The following is a 24,635-nucleotide window of genomic DNA, read 5'->3' on the forward strand; positions in this document are numbered from 1 at the left end:
ATACTTTTCATCACTGGCAAAGGGAAACATTTATCCATTGCTACTTCTACTCTCCTCTGACCTCAGAGCTCCACAGACGGCAGGCCACATGGGGGAGGTGTGATGGTCGATTTTAGCTGAACTTGACAGTATCTAGAATAACTTGGTGAGGGTTGTTAACTCTGACCTTTGAGTATTCTGTAGGAGACTGTTCTTACTGTGCTCATGGAGGTGAGGAAGGCCCATCCTTTGCGGGCAGCACCATTTCCCGACTTTCCAGAGTTGGGCAGGTGTGAGCAGGGGTAAGCAATCATATTCTTCTTCTTTTTGCTTTTGATGGGATGTGACTAGCTGCTTTAGTTCTTGCCTTGGTTCCCCCAATATGATGGGCTCTAGCTGGGAATTACAAGCTGAATGAATAGTTTCTTCTCTTAAAGCTGTTTTGTGAGCCACTGGAAACAGCACAGTACAGGTCACAGGTAAATAAAATATGACAAAGCAGGGCATATGTAGAAAATGGCTACTGTGGCCCCAACATCAAATCAATGGCAGAAAAAGCCAATTTACTAAAATATTTCTTTTATTTGAATAAAGTCATTGACATTTTTTTGAATTCCAGCTAGCATCAAGTAACAATCAGAAAAGGAAAACAAAAACAAACAAAACCTTGACAAAATGTTATATAATTAAAATTGACAGTGGATAGAAAACCCTTTTAAACTTTAACATCATAAGAGAAATATATTAAAATGGGCAACATATAGATTTAAAAAGTTCTAAGAGCTGATCCCACCCTCAATCTTACAAAGTTCCCGATGACTAATTTGTTCATTGCCTTCCGCCAACCAGCCATGTGGGCGCTGCAAAGAGTCAAGAGTCGGTAACCACAGTGATACGTTCTTTACTCGGAAGAGCAGCGGGTGAGCGACCCTTATTCAAGTCTTTCCCATGTTCCTCATGTTATCAACATGTGCAGTCGTCTGAGATGACCAGTGGTGACTATCAGGAAGGCAACGGCTTCGGCAGGCAAGCTTCAGAGTTACGCTTTGCCATGAGCCAAAGATGATTCAACAGGTCAAAGTCATCACTGAAGAGCTGAGAGGCCAGCCAACAGCCTGGACTTAGTTTGCAGTTGCTAGTGAATGGAGAGTTAGTGAACACTGAGATGTGCAGAAGCACAAGCACAGACGCCGGTCTCAATGTGCGTGGCTCAGCTCTGCGCCCACAAATAAACACCCATCAAACATGTTTTCCCTACTCCCCATTCTAGTGGTTCTCAACTGTCGTGTGCTATGTCTGTGGTGTCTGTGGAACAGACACTCGAAAGCCACACCTGAGTTGTGATGTGGATGAACTGGAATGGGGCCTTGGAATCTGTATTCTTAATAAGCATCCCATGAACTGAATGGTTGGTCCATGGGCAATACTCTGAAAAACACTCATGTGCCTTCAATACATGATAAAACACTGGTTACTGTCTGTGACTTCACGGTGAAGTTTTAAAGGAAAAAAGCATTTAAATAATTCTACCACAAATGGCATTAAACAGGCCTATCGGCAGTTCCATAATTGAGATTTCTTTTAAAAGTGGCATTGTAAATAAAGACTTAAAAGTTTTTTAAAAAAAAATTCTGTTTTAATCCAAGGCACCTGTAAAATCCTTGCTGGTGTGAGAAGTTGATTATTCCAATCACACAGGACACTACAGAAATGGAGGATTCTGGCAGTGATAATTGTCCACAGAGCAGGGTTTTGCTCAGAAGTGAGCTATTTAGATTTAATGATTTTGAAAAACAAACAAAGACAGATATACGATCTGAACTATCTTGCTGAGTGACTCTCTAAGCAACCGGAAGTAAAAGGACCTGCTCCTGCTGCAGTGGCTGGCTGCAGTCACGTTAGGAACGACCAGTGTGCTTCTCCGTGGACTCGAGCCTGAAAACGTACACTGCCCAGATTTGGGATTCCTTTAGCATCCAGGCACACGTGACTATGGACTTGGTAACACTGGCTTTGGTAGCCTTTATCTCAAGAAGATTTCCCAAGACTCCTAGTCTACATCGGACACTTGTCTGGAGTTCTGAGATGACACTCTATTAGAACATGACTGTCAAAAGCCAGCTCCAGAGGAGAAGGTAAGGAGCACTTGGTGCCACAGGGAGTTCTGTGCAGTCACTGTGAGTGCACTGTGACACTTCTAGGATAACACACAAAGAGACTGCACACGCGGTGCGGGTTAGGTAGTGCCACAACGTAGACCGTTCTTCATAAAGTCTTATATAGATCTCAGGTTGTCAGACCAATCTCCAAATGACATCTGAGAGGAAACTTACAAAGGCTTACAACAATTTAGTAGCATATATACTAAACAGTGTTGTTCTGGATCCCAAAGCAAACGAGACCATTACTTTAATAAGAGGTAAATTGTCTTGAAGCCAGCGAAAGTCTAGCCCAGCTGTGAAAAGAGAAGTGAAATCTGCACTTTAAAATGTCACAGATGGTTTCTCAAATACCTATGACTAACTATGTGCTGACAGCAAATCTTTCCAGCCCAATGATTGATTCACTGATGGACGTTTCACAACATCCTTATTTCTAGCGTTTAAAGGACAAACAGTTAAGTATTTACTTTACAAATTTGCTTTCAAATAGCTCAAAGCTGCTTCCACTACAGCCTCCTCTATTTAAGAGTCTGCAAGTCAGAAACCTTGGGTTATGTAGATTAAATGTAAATCAGAATGTACTGGTAAGTTCTGTAAATTAAAATAGCCACGGAACACGCAGTTGGAGCTAAACTATATGTTCAACAAAATGGGAGAAATAAGTTTCACAAATTAAAAGTATAAAGATCATTTCTGTCACGTCATTGACACTACTGTAACATTTTCAGGACAGCGTCATCACGAATGAATACACTGCCAGAAAAATACCCGTTAAAAATCGTCATCATAGGGATGTTGTCAACGAAGTGATGGAGGCAGAAAGTAGTTAGTAGTTTTCCACCAAAATTTCCTTTAAAAGTGAAATACACACTGAACACAGGGGGAAAGCATCAGAGCCTTTAAATGCTCTAATTCCTGGCATCTAGGTTAAAGCTCTCAGACAAGTGACTGATCCCGGAAGAAGCTATGTTGGGGCCAAAGGATGGTTAAACCCACTCTAGTATTAGGGAATTCTCACTTCTAAAAGTGACTTTGGTTACATGAATAGGATGCTCTTGTTTAGACCTCATATTATAGGGAAAAGGACAAGTTTATTTACGTAAATAAAGAACCCTGCACTAACAGCAACACAGAGGGTATCACCACAGCCAGTGGCTGCCCAGTGTCTTTAGGTCTTGACCTGCCATTACTCTGTTCAGTGGCTGCACTCTGCCTACCACAGACTCACTGAAATTTAAAGACATGTAGTACTATGAACAAAATGTGGTTATCTTTAACATTTATTTTTACTGAAAAATGAATGTTTTCAAGTTATTTTATACAAAATTTAATAACTTAGACTATGAAGCAATTTAAATACTAAATTCCCCCAGAAAGACAACATTTGCACATACATACATGACGTACACATAGGAAAATGAAGGTCAGAAGAATTTTTTGGCAGCTGCTTCTTGCTGAGTCCTAAAAAAGAAAAAGAAACAAAACCCAAAAAACTGACAGATGCTCTATACACTTAACTTGGGAAAGAAATGGGGCTGTTAAAACGAGCAACACGCCTGAAGTAGAGAATGCTAGTGTGCGGTATAAACACACTCTAAGCATGCACACCCAGTAGACCAGTTGGCCTTGTGGTGAACTGTCTACGTCAGTGAAAGCTACATTAAGGTTCTATTTAACTCCACAAAGCACACAATCTACAACCACGTTGGGGCAAGTGCTGTCAAGAGACTCACCTGTACATGATGTAGCCAATGAACAACACCGTCTGCACCACTATAAATATCACAAAGTGGACTGTGGACAGACACGACGGGAATGCTGGTAGATCTGGGCATTTTGGTTTTTCATTAGATGACTGTAAGGCAAAGAACCTGTATTATAATTAGTCAATAATAGTCTGGAAAGACATAAATGTCAACTTTAGAGAACTCACAGTCCGTTAAATAAACAAGCATTCTTTTACTCATTCCCCTAAATATTTTCTACCTACTTAACTTCTACTATCTTTTAAAAATGCTCTTTCTTTCAAAGAGCAGCTGACATGAGGCAGTTCCCCCTTGTCACTGTCAAGTCATCAACATGGTGCCACTGCCTCCCAACCTCACTACAAATGATTTCAGTGCACTTCAAGGTTTTAGGGACCAGGGTTCCCACAGACTCCCACTCCAGATGCTTCCAGTTCATAATTTCTGTACTGGTGTAATAATGAACAGCGCAGACCTCATGTCCAGTAATGTGTCCAGCTCATACAGTAAATGGTCTGGCTCTCACCAACGAACCACTTAAACAGACTTGTGTTTCCTGCACACGCTTTGCAATCTCACAACACTAAACCTGACTGACTTCGGAAAACTGTCTACTTCTGAGCTCTCTAAGACAGAATATTTTAAGGACCTAATTAAATATCAGGGACAGAGATGACTTGAGATAGTTGTTCCCAATCTAGTTGCATCTATGAGGCAGAGTTTGCGGACATATCCACCCACAGTACCAAGCTGGCCACTGCAACAAGGAAGGAAAATATCTTCAAACAGAATTAAAATATCATGATTTGGATGAAAAACCAGGGCCAATAAAAAAAACTATTACGCAAAATTTGTAAAAATGATTCAAGGCATGCACACAGTTCAGAAAGACAAGATTGGAAGTTGGACAAGATAAGGTGTTGTCCCTTACTAATGACCTTGAGAAATTCATCTCAATGCCATTTACTGCTGATATAAACATGACATATTTCGAGGAGTTGATCTGTTTCTGAGCTTGACTAGGACCACCCAGATTCACAAGAATATAGGAGATCAAGTCAGCTAAAATCCCAGCACTAATGGAGGAGGGGCTAATGAAAGCCTATCCAGGCTGAATGCCTACTGGGAAAGGGAGAGTCATTTCTCCTCGGGGATGTTGTCCCTGATGGGCTGTCAAGGCTCTGGTGGGTGGCCCTCATGTACATACAGGCAGCATTAGGTGGACTCTCTGGATTCAAAGAGTATCAGAAATGAGGAGGGCATAAGGTAGGAGCGGCAGGAAGGGAGGGAGCAGGGAATGGGTCTGATCAAAACACCTTCCATTGAGATCTCCTCTGCGGAGAGGAGGCTTTGCCTTCTTTCCTCAGACCATGCCTTTGTCTCACAGTCCAACCTGTCTCTCCCTGGAAGCCCACTGACCATGCTCACCAGGGAATGAGAAGGCAATCCCCACTCTCCTTCCTGCCCTCCATTCCCAGCACTGTAACAGATCACTTGCTAACTCTTCCCGCTCTTTCTCCAGAGATCCTCAGCTTTCCTCCCGCCTGCCCATTCTCTTAGCCCCCAGCTCTCCTAGCCCATCCTCATTCCTATATGTCAACTGGAAACACCTAGGAACAAGTCTACCAGGACATCTAGTAGCCACACCTGCCATGGACACAGAGCATGCCTTACCAGGCAATGCACAGCCACTGTACACTCCTAAGAGCCAGAGCGGGCAACAGAAGCCAAGGACCAGAAAACTTACCCAACAAAGACAACACCCAGAATCACAATCATCCCAAGCCCCGATGCCCAGACACCAGCATAAAAACAGTAACACCAGGACAGTACGTCTCCTCTAGAGCCTGGCCACACTACTACAGTAGGCCCTGAGACATTCAGTATAGCTAAAGCACACAACGGCGAAGAATTCAAAATGGCTGTTTGGAATTTGTGTACAGTTCTTAAAGAGTATATTCACTAGTGAAGTCTGTGAGAACCCAAACGGGAATGAAACGACATGATTGACAACAGGATCACCACAAAGACGCATGAAAGGCCTTTAACAAAATCAACACCCCTTCATGGCAAAAGTCCGCAAGTGTCTAGAGATACAAGAGATATAGCTAAGCATACTGAAGGCAGTTTCTAGCAAGCCCCTGGCCAATGTCAACTTAAATTGAGAGAAACTCAAACAATTTCCACTAAAATGAGGCACAAGATAAGGCTGTCACTCAGTTATTTTAAAAAAATGAAATCACGGGGTTGGGGATTTAGCTCAGTGGTAGAGCACTTGCCTAGGAAGCGCAAGGCCCTGGGTTCGGTCCCCACCTCCGAAAAAACAACAACAACAACAACAACAACAACAACAACAACAACAACAACAAAAAAAAAAGAAATCACAAAATTCATAGGTAAATGGATAGAGATAGAAAAAAAAAATCGTCCTGAGTGAGAGGGCCCAGACCCAAAAGACAAAAATGGAGAGCATCCAGTTCTTCGTGCATGCTGCCTGCCAAGTCCCCGAGAAGAGGCTATGGTCCATGCGACCACAGAGGTTATAGAGTAAGGGAGGAGGGAGGGGAGGGGCTGGACCACATTAGGAAGAGGAAATAGACAGTTATGGAAGGGTAAGAGGCGGGACTGGAACAGTAGGAGCAGATGGAGAGGGGGAAGGAAGAGTTGAGAGAGGAAAAGGGAGAGATGACTAAAACTAAAGGGCACACGAGGAGCTGCATGGAAACCCAACACAGTAGACGCTTCCTAAAATATTCACCAACACAAAGGCGATCTAAGTGGGGTCACCAAATAACTGGGGAGGTGGAGCCCCAACTGGACCAAAGGAAACATCTTGGAGGAGCTGTGGGAGGGGAAACCATCATCAGTGTACATTGCACTGAAAAAAAAATCTATTTTCAATTAAAAAAACCAAACCCTGCCTTATATTCACAAGTAAATTGCTAAACAAGTTTAGAAAGCATGGATTATGGAGGATATCAAAGTGAGAATACAAGTATCTTCTTCTTCTGGCAGTGCGAGTAATGAGTGCAGACAGACGTCTGCCTCCTCCCCAGCAGACCCAGAGCCAAGGTGTTCAGAAGGACGAGGTCGTTAGGAGTGAGCATGAGCATCACTTCAGACCATGACACAGGGGACCGAGTTACCATGCTGCGCTGCGCGAGGCTGTCGATATCTCTCTTCACGATGTGCAGGTGCTCCTTGATGTCCATGAAGTGCTGGGTTGTCTCGTAGACGCCGGCCGAGCCTGGGTGCTGGACGCCACTAACCAGCCGCATGGTCTCACTCATGGAGTTCCTAGAGCACAAAACCCCTTGGAGGTCACAGGCTTTTGTTTTTGGTTTCCAGTTATACATTTCAAATGGTTACACTTTTCTGAGTTCAACACTTCAGACCATTAAAAAACAAAAGTTTTAATTGCCGACCCACATGACAGAGTAGTTGACAGGGATTTGGTGTGAGACGCCGCCCAACCTGCCACATCACATCCCTAACCTACCACAGCCCAGGGAAAGACCAAACTGAAAACCTGTAGTGCGGTTTTCAATACATACTCATCTTTCAAATCACCATAAAATAAAAACTTGCAATCCAAACTCTGTGTGCTGGGAGGCTGCTGGGAGGGGCAGAGGGAGCCCGAGTCCTGCACTCTGCTCACGCACCATCTTTATGACTGCTTCTCTTTGTTGTAACACACCATGACCAGGAACAGCGCTTTCTGAGTTCTCTGACAAAGCAGAGAATCTGCTGGTCTCAGGGACTCCTGACACGAATGAACTCTGCCTCATGTCTCTGGGCTCCATCAGATGGCCCTCAGGGACATGCCCAGGACAGAGACAGGAAGCCAACCACCGAAGCAGCACTGTCACTACTGTCTGAAGGAATGTGTGAGTCTCCTAACTACGCGACATCTTTACACACTGACTTTAGGACATGTGCTCTGTGTAAGACATGAGTCCACAGTTAAGACAGAGCAGCCGCCGAGCCCTGTGGATGTACAGCATGGCAATAAGAAACTCCAACCACGGAGGAAACAGACAGGGATGAGCGCACCTGACAATGACAAGGGTGCTTTAGTAAGAGGCACTTTCAACGCTTATGAATGGCAAGTCACGTGTGACTACCACTGGCAACAGGAAATGCCCTCAAGTCCAGTGATCCCCAAGGTAGATCAAGCACTAAGAGTCTCCACCTTCGTTCTGACTATCCCCTGCTGTTCTTTCCTCTCTCCTGACCCTTTCCACTCCCTGAAAATACCCTTCAACCGTAAGCCTGTCTGTGTAGTGCCCTTTGTAGACACTCCTTGCCTCCTATCTGTAGACTAGAGTCAAGGCCAAGTCAAATGACACAACCTCCTCAACTTCAGCAGACTTTCCTGCCATGCTTTCTTGTCAAAACCACCCCTATCAGCAGACCTTCCCAATCGTACTGGCATGGTTAGTGGGCTAGTGTGGCTCCGAGAGGGGTTCCCATCCTGACTTTCTAACAATGTTCAACAACAGTGCTCTATTCAGATGAATCCATGAAGTTTTCACTCTTACTCCCTCCGTGTGAATTTTAATGTAAAAAGCAGGAACTATGAAAGAAGAGAAAACTGTCAGAGTTATGTCATGCTGGGTTACTATTATGTGTGGTTAATTTTATGTGTTAATGTGTGTGTATAAATATGTTAAGTATAAAAGTTCCATCTGACTTGAGTGAGCAGTGCAAACTTAACACTAGCCACAAAATACCTGGGGTTTTCTCAGTCAGAGACCAATTGCAATTTATCTTAATGGCATACAAAGACCTAGAAAGGAAGAGGACTGCGCTCAGCAGGCCCAGTGCCCAGTGTCTGGGAGGACCTGAAATGGCAGAATTGCCTTTGGTATAAGGAGCAGATGACATGAGAGGAGGCTAGATGGAAACTTTGGCAGAAACATCCGTTAAGGGACAACGGAAGGAAAAGCAACAAGAATGGGAACAGAGACCAAAGAGCGAGCGTGGTGTGTGCTCAAGTCTGGACAGCAAGGGTTGCAAGCTGACCGTGTGGGGAGAGGTATGAAATGCTACAGCAGAGGGCTGAACTGTATGCTGCTAAAAGTCTACCAGGATTTCCAGAGAATACGGAACAGCCCATAAAGACAGCTGTCATTCCCAGGAACGGCAGGTATTTCCTCGTGTATTTTTCTAAAGTTTAATCTTGGGCTCAATTTTTTATTAACTTGCTGTATAAGTATCATGTACTTGCCACTGCTGAATGGGAAGTTGGTAGGGTTGCTACGTATTTGAGGGAAGTGACTTTGTACATAAAGGAGCCCAAAGCCTGAATTTCCCAACCACCACGTGAACTTCAGCTGGTCCCAGCACTACCGGAAAGTGAGGAGGCAAAGAGCATGCCCAGAACATGGTCCTCCCAAAAGAAAGACCGTGTAGGACATTCCCTCACAGAAAAGAATCACACGACCTAGTAAAAGTGGAGCTGCTGCCTATGCCTGCTTTCAATGAGACAGAAAGGGCTCAGGAACCAAGGGGGAGGCTAGGAAGAGCACCAGCCCCAGCAGATCCCTGGCTTTAATGCCCTAACACTAAACAGATGGGGAGCTGGGAAAAGAATAAGGTGGCAGGTCTAAAAGAGGGCTAATATGTGTCTGTGAATGTGCACGAGGCGTGCGTGCATGTGCATGCGTGTGTGTATGTATGTATGCATGCACGTTACAGCTCCCCAGGGATGGAGGGCTCACCCAGGTCATTTGTTTAGTTGATCATACAGTATGCATGTTAATTTGCTGGTTTTCACAATTCTATTGTGGTTATATAAAAAAAAAGTCAACATTAAAAGATGGGTGAAAGACATAATAGCTTCTGAAGTTTAAATTCATATGAAAGTAAGGGGCTGGAGAGACGGCTCAGTGGATAAGAGCACTGGCTGCTTTTCCAGAGGTCCAGAGTTTCATTCCGAGCACCCACATGGCAGCTCACAACCACCTCTAACTGAAGTTCCTTGGGATCTACATCCTCTTCTGGCCTCTGACAGTACTGTATGCACATGATACATATTAGCCAAAACCACCCATATTCATAAATACATCTTTTAAAACATTGTATCAAAATAAAAAATACTATGTTATATATAACTCAGATGTCTTCTTTAAAAAAAAACAATCCAGTCATCTGATTTAAATAGGGCAAGTACTTACTTGGGAATTGTGAATTAACAACAGAAAGTTTCTTAAGTAACAAGGAGCAGAATATAAATCTCCAGTTGTCAGCTGAGCCCTTTCAGCTTCCCATTCTGTTTAGCCTGGTCCTGTACAGATGTTGCGTCCTTAAAACACTCACTTGACATTCTCCTCTGTCAAGGGTTGTGCTGGGTAGGACTGCTAAAGCATTAGCTTATGAACACACATGGCTTGTTCTCTCTGCCGCCGACACTGGGACGTGTATATCAGCCACCCTCATTAGAAATGTACCATTCAACCATCCAAAGACTGGTACCTCCCTCCTAGCCCAACCCTCTGGTGGATCTGTCTTGGGGCCCTGAGCAAGCATGCCTGTTTTCCAGTCCTGCCACAGCAAACGTCTTTCTGCTCCCGGATTTCTCATGGAGTTGTGGTATGCCACTCCAGTCTTTCCACAATTCCCAGAGATGCACACACTTGGTTCCAATCACTATGGCAAACCTCTCGACTAAAGCATTTTTTTTTCTTTTTTTCAGCTTATGATGATCTTTTAAACATTTATGTTTGCAGTTTGTATATATTACCCGTTTATTCCTAACATGACCCTAGGACGTACAGTTTACCCTCCTGAAGGGCACCTAATACAGGAGAGCAGGCACCCGCGCTTCCCTGGGACAAGGGGACAGAACACATGACTGTTGGGTACTTACTTCATCTCATTCACTTGTCTCAAAATCTCCTGCTGGGTCCTCACAACAGTGTCCAGTTCCTGTTGGGAGACCTGGAGGGAGACAGGAGCAGGCAGTTGGCATCCACTGGACACATGGAGCACAGCACTGGTCTGACTCTCCTCTGGCTGTAACAACTGCCTGAGAGCTTACCTGCCCAGGCTGTCCTGGGGTCCCTGCTCCTCTCCTGGAAATCTCCTCTGTCAGAGAAGACACGTATCTCCTCTGTTCATCGAGAATCATATCCAGCTGCCGGTTAAGTTGCTTGATCTCCAGATGAATGCGATTTTGTCCTTCAAACACTTGTCTCAGCTCCCGATCCCCTATGCTCTCAAAGATGTCATCCGCTAAAAAGCAGTAACCACCAGTTAATTACAATTCTCTACACATCTGTGACTTTGAAATACAGGCCAAGTGGTGACAAATACCCAAACCAGAACATGACCAACACAGGGGTACCTGAACTTTTTCACTTAAAATATTTTCTTTATATATACTATACAATTTTACTAGGGAGAACTAATATGAAGTAACAGAAATCAAAACAGCAATAGGCTATGTGAAGAATATGCGTAAGGTGCCAGAGAACCTTCTGGAGTGGAAAAAAATATTCTGATGGGGTGATGCTTAAGTGGGCACCCACAATTGCCAACAACCTTCTCTATACACCTTCCTCAAACAGCTGCAAGGTATGGGCACAAATTATACGATGTTTATCATAGCCAATCACTGAGAACTGCACTTCACAGTGTTCAATACGCTTCCAGTATAGTGTCTATCATTCCAGCTGGTGGGGAACAAACTGGATATAAAACTAGCAGATACTAAGCAGTGACAATGTAACAACAGATAAGATCTCAAGTTCTTGGGCTTAAACTAGCATTTTAATTTTTCCCACCATTAAAGTCCATGATTCTGGGCTGGAGAGATGGCTCGGTGGTTAAGAGCACTGACTGCTCTTCCAGAGGTCCTGAGTTCAAATCTCAGCAACCACAAGGTGGCTCACAACCATCTGTAAAGGGATCTGATGCCCTGTTCTGGTGTGTCTGAAGACAGCTAGCTACAGTGTACTTATATAATAAATAAATCTTAAAAAAAAAAAGAGAGAGAATATGTTAAAACTAAAAAGTCCACGATTCTCAGTAGTAAAGGGAAAAGTAGCAGGCACCACTTCACTCTAAGCTTACAATAATTTTGATAGTCCTAAACAGGATATCTATGTCACTGACCCAAAGGTCCAAGGACACGACGAGGGGACAGAAAGACTGTAAGAGCAGTAATGTAGGAAGGAGCACCATGAACTACTGCCATCCAGACACAGCTGTTGCAACCATGAAATACATAAGAACGGTACAACATTGGGCCTTTCAACATTTCATCCTGGACACAGAGACCCATGAGACCTTGCTCATTCCTGAGATGCTTGACTCCATGCTGGGGAAAGTGTATCATTTTCTTCACTATCACCACGATAGTTGGAGAGAAGGGGGTCAAAGAGAAAGGAAGATTTCACAGGGTGATAGGACAATTTAATTCCAGTAATTCCAACACATCCATAAAACTATCAGAACTCTGTAATGAAAGCGAGTATGTATCACTGCAAGGAGAGTCTCGGACGCCTTTATGTAGGCAGCACTTAGCCGCGAGGGAGGGCAGCGCTGTTACCTTCATTTATTTAGAGAACACCGCAGGGATCCAGCAACGCTCACCAAACTCCAACACAGTGGTTTGTGTTCACCTACACCGCTGCCATGATCTTAATTCACACCTCACGAGCCACCCTCTAGGACCCAGAAAGACCCAAACTGAGCTTTCCCATCCATTACTGAGTGTGCTGGTCTGAGAGTAGAGATGAGGCAGACAGTGCAGACCCCAGTGTCCTCCACACAACAACCCCAGCTACACCTTACCTGGCTGCCCCTGGAGGTCAGGGTGGCCCTTCTGGAATTCCTCCTTCTTCTTGTCTAATTCTTGCTGGAAGTGTTCAAACTCCTCTTGATACTTTTCCTTTTCTTTTTCTGAAATGTCTTTTTCTGGCGTAGGCTTTTTCAGAGAAAGAACAGGTCATAATAAGGGAATTAGTGAGACATCTTGGCACCTCTCCTTCTCACAATCACTCTCCGTCACTAGCTTCAAGATTGTCTTACTTAAATCAGACAGTTCACTCTTGGTTTTAATATTATCAAAAATCATAGTGACTACTTCCATTTAATGAGCTTTTACTCTAAGCATCTGTCTCAGGTAACACTAAGAGATGGCTCCTAAACAGACATCTGTTTTGCCAAGGAGAAAATAAGACCAAATGGCAGTGAACCAAAACAAGACCCAGACTGAGGTCAGTCTTCTTAGAGTCTACAGCTGTAGTAACACCACTGAAAACTGAAAATTAACTGGAAGAAAGTGTATACTCACTGGCTCTTTTCCGGGCTCGGTTAGTTGGAAAGTCAGGAAAGAGAGAACATCGTGGTCATCTACAAATTTAAAAACCATTTCAGGAAGTGCTGGGACCAGTTGTTTCACAGCTAAGAACTGACTTGACAGGCATGTATATTACTTATGAAAGACTGACATCAGAGCTACTCCAAACCTCTCCCCTAAGTCAGCACAGCAGAAGTGTTCAGCTGGAGATAACCATAAGCATCTAAAGGCTCTTCCTGTGCTCTCCCAGTCTCCTACATGGATGATGTCCTGCTCCAATCACTCAAAGCCCTGTCCACCTACTTCCAAAACCTTTCCTTTGCCTGTACCAGCTCTGGCTTTCATACTTGCTTTACTGAACTGGAGAACAATAATACTTCTATTTTCCCTAAACCATTTAAGTCAAATCAGTGTCAAGTTGTTCCAGCTAATGGCAGGAACTGAAGAATAGCTGTGCCAATCCTGGCTGGCCCTATCCCCCGTGCAGAGTGAATTACTTCAAGTGTGCAGCATCCTTCTATGTCTGCCTCTCTGGGGAGATCCGAGAGGCAGCGAGGTAAGCAGACTGAGTGACCTCAGGAGAGGCCAGGTGCTCAACAGTCAGGATCACAAATGCAGAGGTGACTGTGTGACCTTGAGGACAGCCTTCATCTGGACTTAGCAAACAGCTGAAAAAAATGGCTATCCATCTTCTTCCTCTTTGCTTGGGTTTACAGAGCGATTTGGAAGTATTTAAAACGGTCATGTGCCACATGAACACAAAGCAGTATTGGTGTGGAGGGACTCCTTTACTTACATAGGGGGAAAAATGTAATTATCTTCATTTAAAGTTTGTCCCCAGATAATACCTCCTTGGACTTCTGAATTCATTTCTATATGATACAACAACCTTCAAGTGTTCTAGAACATTTGGGAATTTACTTCTTATATGCTCAACTTTAAATATGCCCCTTCACTACAAACTGCACCTAAATGAATGGTGTAATTAGCATGCATCCACGCAGCTCCGACTGCCAAGATTGGTATAACGGACAGTGGGAAGGCTCCAAAGACTTTTAAGAGTAAACGGAATTGTGTCTACATTCCCTAAACATACTATTACCAGTATGACTCATTCACAAGCTTTCAATATGAAAAGATGGCAAGATTTACCTGCAAGACCTCCTGTTGCAGCAGATATCCCAAAATGCCCTTGCGTGGGGATAACCATATTTTCCACTTTGGCACAGAATTCATAATCATTTTTATCTGGTGTAAAGCCATTATTGATCATGACCTAGGAAGACATACTGAAGTCGTTACTCTTACAACAGACATTTAAAAGTATATTTTAGCATTCTGTGATTAGTAATATCCATTCTTGCCTCCTTCTACTGTTGTGATTTTCTCTGTGTATGGACATTGTGTGTGCGTGCGTGCGTGTGTGTGTGTGTGTGTGTGTGTGTGCGCGTGTGCACGTGCGTGTGCGTCTGGAGCCCTGAAGTCCACACTGGGTATCTTTCTCAACCACTTTCCATCTCATTTCCTGAGGCAGAGTCTCACATCTGATCCCAGAGCTCAGTGATTCTCTAGACCAGCCGCCATCTTGCCCTATCTCTTGAGTGATGGGATTCCAGGTGGCCACATGTTCTCAGCTTTTTCATAGGTTCTGAGCTCTGGCTCTTAAGCCTGCATGGTGACTTCTTTATCTGCTGAGCCATCTCCATAAGGTATAATTTAAAATAAACTCCTTACTAGCCCTCATTACACAGTATGATAGTTCACTTATTTTATTTTTTTACTCCATTATATGTGTTAAAGTCTCAAAAGGAGACAATGTTGACAGTTTGACATCTTTCTACAATAAAGTAAGTTCTCCTCTTGCAAAGCCTTTGGAGCCAAGATCATTGTGAACTGATCACCCACCAGAAATACAATTAACTGCTCTTGACTACCCAAGGTTAGTGACTGGGACAACGTTGCTCATGTGTCGTCTACTGTGGCATCTATCACAAGTCAGCAGAAAATGGAGCTCTGCAGATACCTGGGTTCAAACCAGATAATATAATAAATAACTTGGGTCCAAGTTACTTAAAATTTCCCACATTCGATTTCTCCATGTGGCAAATGGAGCGATGTATCTCACGGAGCGGTCTGAAAAGCAGCAGCATGAGCTCCCGGGTCTAAGAGCCTAAATCTCCTCAGTCTCTGTCCCCATCACGCTACTGCAAGCCTTAACAAGTCACTTGTTAAACCGTAAAAGCCATCACTTCACTCCTGGCCAAGAAGGCCGACTCTATTAAAGGTTACTCAGAGCTATGGTTCCTGGGACCTTTCCGCCCACTTGAGAAACGCCCCATCTCCCATAGTGAACTACAAGTGCTCGGCCTCAAGGCCCTGCGTGCTTTCTGCGCCTGGAGCACATACGCATTCCTATTCCTGCTGGAGCCACATCTCAGCCAGGAGCCCCTCCACCTTCCCCAGGGTCCAGGGTCCAGTTCCGAGCTGACAAGTCCCTCCTGCTGTGCCTGTCACACAGTATGGTGGTGCTGTGCTCCCTCTGTGGTCTACAAGCTTTCCACAACAATGGCCTTTGTCTTACTCGTGTCCGAATCCTGAAGACGTGGATGTGCACATAACAGTATCTTCAGCTGGGTGCTCAAGCTTCCTCTAACCAATCAGACTAACGGCAAAGATGCACACAGAAGATCGCATATACCAGATAATCTAAGAGCAGTGGTTCTCAACTTGTGGGTCATGGCCTCTTTGGGGGTCAAATGACCCTTTCATGGGGTCACATGTCCGATATCCGGCATATCAGGTATTCATAGTAAGATCCCTAACAGTAACGAAATTACCATTATGAAGTAGCAATGAAATAATTGTATGTATTGGGGCTACCACAACACGATGAGCTGTATTAAAGGGTCACAACATTAGGAAGGTTAAGAATCACTGTTAGGGGGTTGGGGATTTAGCTTAGTGGTAGAGCGCTTACCTAGGAAGCGCAAGGCCCTGGGTTCGGTCCCCAGCTCCGAAAAAAAAAAAAAGAACCAAAAAAAAAAAAAAAAAAAAGAACCACTGTTAGGGCAATGCATACAAATGTGTGGAAACCCGCATTTAAGTACATTACCTCCTGTCAAGAATTAAAATAAGTGGTATTAGAACATTAATTATTTGATTACTGTCACTTACCGTCAGTGTTTTCTGGTAATAGGTAATCTTTGCCCGGACAGGATAGGGTTTATTACGGAAGTCCCTCTGACAACTCGCTAAGGCTTGAGTGGCACCATCACTGTGGATTCAAAAATGCCAAGTTACAAGGAAGCTTACGACAGTCCATGTTGGTTAGAAGACAAAGGCTTTCCTGTCAGAACTCTGGGGAACATGGGGAAGGAAGGCCAAAATCCATGAGCTAAGGGAAGGAGAATACGCTATTACGTAAGGGACCAAGACAGAGTCCAAATCACTCAGGGTCTTTACGTTTTTTTTTTTTTTGTGCTGATAGAAGCAGACATGCTAGGCAAGTGCTCTACTCAGCTATGTTCCAACCCTTCGTGGAGTTTTTAAAGACACAAGTCTATAAACCCGTCCAAGCCAGCTGAAACTGAACCTAAAGAACCGGCCTAGGGGGGCTGGGGATTTAGCTCAGTGGTAGAGCGCTTACCTAGGAAGCGCAAGGCCCTGGGTTCGGTCCCCAGCTCCGAAAAAAAAGAACCGGCCTAGGCATTGCTATTTTAAACCACTCTCCCGGGTTTGTTAAAACCTGTCAGCAAGGCAGGAAAGAGCAAAGCGAGGCGTGGAGAAGCAATGTGCTTACACTCACCACCTCGAGACTCTGTAACTCACTGTCTAAAAGTGGCACTGACATTGAAAAATGGTGGCTTGGCCTGGGGACTCACCAGCTTGGTGAAAGCTAGACTTATTTTTGAAAGCTCTCTTTCAGTTAACATGGGATGTGTGGCTCACAGAAAGAACTTCAAAACCTAGTGGCCATAAAACAGCGAGCACAGAGCGAGCACAGAGCGAGCACAGAGCGAGCACAGAGCGAGCACAGAGCGAGCACAGAGCGAGCACAGAGCGAGCACAGAGCGAGCACAGAGGAACAATCGGGCTTCGTTCGAGTGTTGAGCTTTGAAGCAATGTACTTCCCGAGGTTTCCAAAAAGAATTTGAAACAAGAAATAATATAGAAATCACACTTACTTTTGGTGGTCATAATTGATTTGTCCATTGTTGCCTACAACTACTATAGCAGGATTGTTTTTCTAGAAGAAAATACAGTTATTTTAGTACCTTTCGTTGAGAAATCCATCATTTCTCATTTGCTATGAGATCTCGCACTGCTAAGATTCTAGAGCTCTTAAATTTTTACAATAATATGGCCTAAGCTTTCAAGGAGTTATTAAAAGTTCTTTAAAATGCTAACAGTAAGTTCTGAAACATCAATAAACAACAAGCTAATTTTCAGCATGTACGTTTGTTTCTTAACTGTTTCTAAAACATCATCAGGAAAACTGGCATGATCAAAAAGTAATTAACGGGTTGGGGATTTGGCTCAGTGGTAGAGCGCTTGCCTAGCAAGCGCAAGGCCCTGGGTTCGGTCCCCAGCTCCGAAAAAAAGAATAGGAAAAAAAAAAAAGTAATTAACATAGGAGCAAATCCAAGTATGAGAGGTAGTTGCAGCCAAGCACGTGAGTGCTACCACAGCTTCCTAAATACCACTGGTTTTCCTGCCCACATCTAAAAACTCATGCTGACTTTTCATAAGTTACTAAGCATATGCAGGGTGTGAATCACTGACAGGTTCTCAAGAGCTAGGTCTCCACCGTAGCTGTAAATTAGTGTGCAAAAAGTCATGCCTACAAAGCTTCTAGTAATTTGTCTCTGTTACTAAAACTAACTACCATGCTCAGACTATCAGCCAAGTTCTTTACTATTAAATTCAAGGTGTCAGGTAAGCCACCTTCCAACAGCCTAACTGCTAGAAATACTTTAACATGGAAAATGGCTAACAGTTTTAACAGTAAGTATACCTTTCCGTCATTGTCAAAAGAATCAAAAAATATTCCAACACCATTCCACATATCAGCTGATCCAAACACAGGGCCGTCCAAGCCTTGGTTTTCTGTATACCAAATTGCCTGAGAAAACGTAAGAGGAACAACAGTTAGGAGGCAGTGACGCTTGGTGACTATGCTCACTCCAGTGACAGAAATGATCATACTAAGCCATCAGCTCCAATTCGACCTCTTCCGGTCACTCGGAATGTCACTTCCACTTCCCAGTTCTCGAAGGCTGCTTTTGTTTTGGTCCACACGGAACCTCTTTGGCTCTTTAAGGACGGTGCTATTCGGATCTGATCTGCACTTGGAATAGCATCTGTGGCAGGAATCAGAAAAGAAAAGCTTTAAGTTGTAAGTATGCAGAACTCAACAGATTACCTTTGAATGGCTACACACAGCTACAAAGATTAAATTCTACCTTCGTATTGTTAGAAATAACTTCATGCTGACAGCTATGACTTTGAAATTTTATTTTTGAAAAGAGAAATACATCTAGAAGCCTACACCCACACATTAAATGCCGAGGACAGAGATTAAAACTTAAAACTTTTGCTTTTATATCGTGGGTGTTCTTATGGCTTTTGTTTCCGTGTGTAAGTCTGTTTCTGGTGCAATTTTTTTCTGTGTTTTTAAAACCTCTTATTTGTTTGTTTCGCCTGTTTGTTTTCTAAAGAGAGAGAAAGCATAGAGTTGGATGGATGAGGAGGTGGGGAGGGTCTGGAAGGAGACGGGGAGGGGAAATGGTAATCTGAATATATTCTATAAATCTTCAATAAAAAAGGCAAACTTCATTTGATTTTCATAATCTCTTTTTAATAATATTACCTCAAAAATCTGTTCCATATTAAAAGTCAACAATGCATTTTACCAGTTACAAGCGTTAAAAGAGCCATTATGAGAAGAACCCATCACTGGGAATCATGTTCGGCTGTGACTTTGGTTCAATCATGTCCTAACTCTACGGGGTTCATCAAACGTTCGTGTGTGAAATCAAAGGGCCAGGCCTGACGACTTCTTTAAACACTCCAAAAATCACATGCAAAAAAATCCTGCATATAAACATTTCCCCAGGAATAAGGCCAACTAAATTTTAATATAATGAGCAGTTCTTTAACTACAGTGGACTCTCAGAGAAAACAAGTGAAACTCAAAAGAGTAGCTGGCTCAAGTTCCAATTCAGCCACGTATGACTCTTGGACCTTAGGCAGGCCATTGAGTACAACTATTTATATAGGCACAGCACAGGGAGAACGCTGGGTCAGTTTCAAACTGTCACAGTGAAGCAAGGCACACATTGGGTTGTTTTTTTGGGGGGGGGGGAGTTGGTTTTCCAGTCTATCTAAAAGTTACATTTATACTATACTACAAACTGATCACATAACATCATCATATCTGAAATAACAATGAGCAGGCTTTAATTTCAAAATACATTAAGGAATCAGCACATGGGTCAGCAGAAGAGCACTTGTCTTATCACTTGCAGGACCTGTGAATGACTCCCAAGACCTCAGAGACAAACACCAAAACCAATAATACCACTGGCTGAAACTGCTAAGAGCATCTGGCAGAGTGGACAAGCAGCACGGACAGACTTCTGAACAAACTTTCAGTCTGTTAAGAACACCTCAAGAATATTCTCTGCAAACTCGGATGAACTAGGACACAATAAAACAAGGTACACTTGTAAATCCTTTGATCTTCCTACCATTGACTGATTATTGAGGTCCTAAAAGGCCTAAATTTGAACACTTTGAACATATTTTCTCAGAGTGTAACCATTCTGACATTTATGCTAGGAAAGGAAACACTTTATAGGTAGAAAGGAAAGCTGAGATATTTTAGTGTACTCACTCATTCAAACACTCAAAGGTTGTGGGGAAAGAACCATGGAAAAAGCCCTGGACACAGAACTGGAAGGTCCGAGTCCACTGTCCAAGAGCCTCTGTGTGGTCGCTTGTTCCTTCTATACAGCAGATATCACCTGGCTGCCTACCACAGCTCAGACAGGAGAGCGAAGGTGAGAGCTTTGACAGTTGTGGACAGCTATAGAATATTATCATTTTTTGCCCTTATGAACTTAAGGCTATGTGCTGACAGCACAAAAGGACACAAGATTTACAAGAGATCTCTGTGATCCTAATTAGGGCTGAATGTACTGGGCTGTGTTTTTAAACTAAATCCCAAGTGTCTTTGTTTTTCTGTTTCAAATGATGGGTTGCAAGAATAAATGAAAAGGGAGAAAAATGAACAACAGTATTAACATAACAGTAAGATTAAAGATTACAGTAACCACAAAAGCAAGGGATCTGTACCAGTAAGTCTAACCAAATACTCACACTACGGTATATTGGACACAAACCCCTATGCCTATCTTCAGCCCAGACTGAAGTTAAATTCAGCCTAGCATGGCCTTGAACGTCTGATCTTCTCGCCTCACCTCCCAGTGAAATCAGCACTGGGATTACAAATGTGAACCACTACTCCTGTTGTTAGGAACTGGACACAGGGCTTGACGTATGCTGGGCAAGCCCCCTCCCAACAGAACAGCAACTCTAGCCTTTTATTCTGACCTCTTTCACAGTAGTCTACATTTGTTACCTGTGGCTCCGTAAAAGAGAGTGAAGATATCAATAGCTGATTAACATTCTGGATTTGCTGATGTGTGAGTGGAAAAGAGAGAAGAGCAGACAGGCAATGGACAGGTGAAGAGCTGCCAACACACTCACCACCATTTCCAGAAGAAAAACAGAAAGAGGAGGTCTGAAACCCCGTGTTTGGTATCACATTCATCGTCTTTGTGTGTGCAGAGCAATGCTATCTTGGCAGCATTATAAGCCCACAAGGCTTATAATAAACCAACCGAGTAATGGCATAATTGCATTCTGCCTCAACTCTACATAATGACTCCGTCATTAAGTTCAATGAAATTTACACCTGATAATTGCACATTAATTTGAGGAAAGCGGTCCTTCCTGGAAGTGTGCTGCAAGCCTTTACTTTCTAGAAATGAAGCATTTTGCTTCAGTTCCAGGACAATGTCAGATGATACAGAAAAGTCTTCTATAAATGAACACTCAGTTACCCACAAAACCAGAAGGTATTTACTATTTGGTTGAACGGTTATATCTGACAGTCCCTGAAGAGCTGAACAACAAGTGCTACAGATAGTCTTGGGTTAGCAGTGTCACATCAGCACTAAAAAGTGCAGATACATTTTCTTCTAACCAGGGCAGGGCTCAGTCATGGTTCTGTCATCTGTGTCAGAATGAATAAAATTGGAAGCAGAAATGATCTCATTTTTTTCCCTAAGTCTTAAAAGAGAGGATATGAGTCTATTCTTAGCTCAAGTTTGTAAACAATCAATACTAACTATAGAAAGACACTAATAAAAAGTTTACAGTGTAAAGATCAAAGTCTACACACGCTGCCACTGGGAGGCAATTCTTTGGTGTAATCCCAAAATTTAAAGAACGACATCCAAAGACTTAAAAATCACTAACATTCTATGCTATCTTGGAGCATTCTGGAAGTTAGGTACAAACCTGACCATTGCTAACTACCTAAAACAAGCAAGCAGAAGGAGGCTGTTGGAACTGGTCTCAAATTGCTATGGCCACGGAAAGTGTACCCTTGAGACGTGGCATTCGGGTGTAGGGTAACATGACACTCAGAAGCTGGTTTCAGTGCAAGGAACTGCAGAAAGTAACAAAACACCTCTGAATCACACAGAAAGTACTGATGAGATTAAAGAAGGGAAGACTGAAAGTGGGTGGATAAGCTGCGGGAGAAGGCTCGGGGACACGCGGGGAACCTGCCGGCTAGGGGGACCTGGAGTTGGGGCTGCCTGGGGGAGTCCTGCTCCAGTGCATGTGGCATGCAGGGCTGGAGCTGACCCTCGGCACTGCAGGGCCTTGGGGAGATAGACCGAGAAGACGGAAGGTAAGGAGGGAACCCGCCCCTCGCCCCAGCCCCGGCTTACTCCCCGCGTGGGCCCAAAAGGGCACGGTCCCATCGCTCTGCACCAGATGCGGCCCCTTAAAGCTGTATTTGTACTCGAAACGGCGGTGTGGCAACTCGGCCTGGGTGCCTGCGGCGCCGGGAGCCGCAGCATCTCCTCCCATGCCGTCGCTCCCGACGAATTGGCTGAAAGACAGCAGCAGGGCGCAGAAGAACGACTGCGCTCCAGCCTGGGGACCCCGCCGCCTGGACACCGCCATCTTGGATTCTGGGACGCAGAGGCCGGCGGGAGAGGGAGGGGCTCTGGAGCCGCGGATGGCCAACAGGGCGCTCACTGATTGGTGGAGCCCAGGAGACCGGCGGACCAGGGATGAGCCCCGCCCCTGGCCTCCTTTATCCTGGGGGCCACTAGAACTGTGAGCATCTGTGGGCGGGGCTACAGAAGGGGTTGGGCAAGACTGGGAGGCGGAGCTGGCCTAAGAGCTCACTGCTCTAGCAGCTTGGGGTCCGGGGCAGGGACTGTGAGGTGGGGAGGGCGGGGAGGGAGCAGAGGCGGGGACAGGGGCGGGGACGGGGTCAAGGACAGAGACTCGACCCAGTAGAGGTGAGGTGTATCCAGTTCTGTAGTGCCTTTGGGGAAGGTGATTCCACTTTTTTCCTACTACCAAGTTTTTCAAGTCCCAGAGTAGCGGACTACCTTCTGTGACTTAGAAAACCTCGGAAGCCCTAAGACTTGTGGGGCCAGCCCATAATAAAGCAATGAATAGAGGCATCTAAGATTCAGTGGCTAGCTTTTGTTTTGTAAACTTTCCAGAAAAAATGTTCAGCCCGTAAGAGCATCTCAAAAGAGCCCCAGGACCTTTCAGGTGGTTGAATCAAGAGGTTTATGTCAAATCAACTTTACTTCTCAAAAAGGAATTTCGAAGGCTTTCCAAATACTTGAAACCAGGGCACAGTGCATTCAAATAAAATTCGGTAGTTTTGTTGCAAACTTATATGCTATGGGCAGAGTTGATGAATGAATTGCATGGTTTTTTTTTATTTTCATTATTTTGTGTGTATGTGACATTGTGTGTGTGTGTGTGTGTGTGTTTGTGTGTGTGTATGTGTGTGTGTATACATCACGTACTACAGAACACAGAGGACAAAGGACAACTTTATGGGGTAGGGTCTCTCTTTCCATATTTATATGAATTCTGTTCTTGAGGTTAAACCCAGGTCCTCAAAATTTCATAACATCTGTATTGTTAGCATATTCATGGTCTTCCAGTTTTGTTTTATGATGGTTTTAAAAACTGAAAAACCGCAAAATGATCTGTTTCGTTTTACACACAATTCTAGTTTGTCTGGGCTGTCAGCAGCACACTGTCCTTGGGTCATATGATTGCTTGTGGGGTTTTTTTGACCTCCCAGTTTCTCCTCTCCAGACTCCCTAGCCATAAATCTCTCTCTAGGGCACACATCAAACCTTCACACTGAACGTAGCCACTCGTAAGGTTTCCTACTCATGTAGGCAGAAGTCCAGTTCTCATCTACTGGAGAAATATGCTCTTTTAGTCTCCTCCTCTCAGGTACAACAGTAACAAACATCAACAGCTGTGCATCCTTGGACTGTGCGGGTCATTGCCCTGGGTGCTCTGAGATCTTAACTCCACATCCTCTCCCTCTTCAGTTCTCTAATGTCTAGAAACCATAGCTCAGATTTGCACAGTAGTCTTCAACTATTAAGCAAACATAAAGTTAATAAAAAGAAGCTGCACCAAGACTTCGATATCTAAGATGCTCTTAGCACTATCATTTTAGAACGAAGGAATGAAGGCGCAAAGCCATCAAATAATTTGCCCAATACCACACAGTAAAAACGTTGATGGGTTTTAAGTCCAAGAACTCTGTTATTAGAGTCCTCAGTATTAAGGCTCATTCCATCTGGGGCAATAAACACAAAGAATGTTTTAAACGTATTGTTAATGGTTTCAACCTCGGAGAGACCTGAATTCCAAGTGCAAGAAATGCAAGTTGGGCTGAAGAGACAGCTCAGTGGTTTAGAGCATCGTTGCTTTTGCAGAGGACCAGGGCTCAATCCCCAACCCAGACATGGCAACTCACAACCACTGGTAACTTCAGCTCCAGGAGGTCCTGTGATCTCTTCTGGCCTCTGTGGAATCCAGGCACATGCATCATAGACACATGCAGACAAAATGCTCCTACATACAAAAGAGAATAAAAATAAATCTAAGAGCAGAAGAGAAATGCAAGTCATAATTTGTGACTTCCAAGAACGGAAGCATAAATCATGTGCTGTAAGGCTGTTTTATTTTTAATGTCATTAAAGGTAATGTATACAGAAAGTACGTAGGACCTAAGAATACTGCCTGATGACTTGCCCATAGCAAATGTATCCTATGCAATCAGTGTTCGGTTTTAGAAGGGAAAAGCAAAGG

General features: G+C 43.9%; 1 protein-coding gene across 4 annotated transcripts; it reads right to left on the minus strand.

The window, feature by feature from the left end:
* Positions 1 to 541: 541 nt before the first annotated feature.
* On the minus strand, positions 542 to 22,464 carry Lman1 (lectin, mannose-binding, 1). 4 transcript variants are annotated; one of them, NM_001433661.1, is given in 14 exon segments: positions 542 to 2,434; positions 3,549 to 3,602; positions 3,875 to 3,996; positions 7,033 to 7,183; positions 10,758 to 10,828; positions 10,929 to 11,122; positions 12,686 to 12,818; positions 13,188 to 13,246; positions 14,346 to 14,469; positions 16,368 to 16,467; positions 17,378 to 17,439; positions 18,208 to 18,315; positions 18,399 to 18,553; positions 22,217 to 22,464. In NM_001433661.1, coding segments are annotated over 13 exon segments (1,554 nt in total). In that variant the 5' UTR covers positions 22,455 to 22,464; the 3' UTR covers positions 542 to 2,434; positions 3,549 to 3,565.
* Between the last annotated feature and the right edge of the window lie 2,171 nt (positions 22,465 to 24,635).

Source organism: Rattus norvegicus, chromosome 18 (genome assembly GCF_021556685.1).
Source record: "Rattus norvegicus strain SHRSP/BbbUtx chromosome 18, alternate assembly SHRSP_T2T, whole genome shotgun sequence".
In the NCBI taxonomy this organism is placed as follows: Eukaryota; Metazoa; Chordata; class Mammalia; order Rodentia; family Muridae; genus Rattus; species Rattus norvegicus.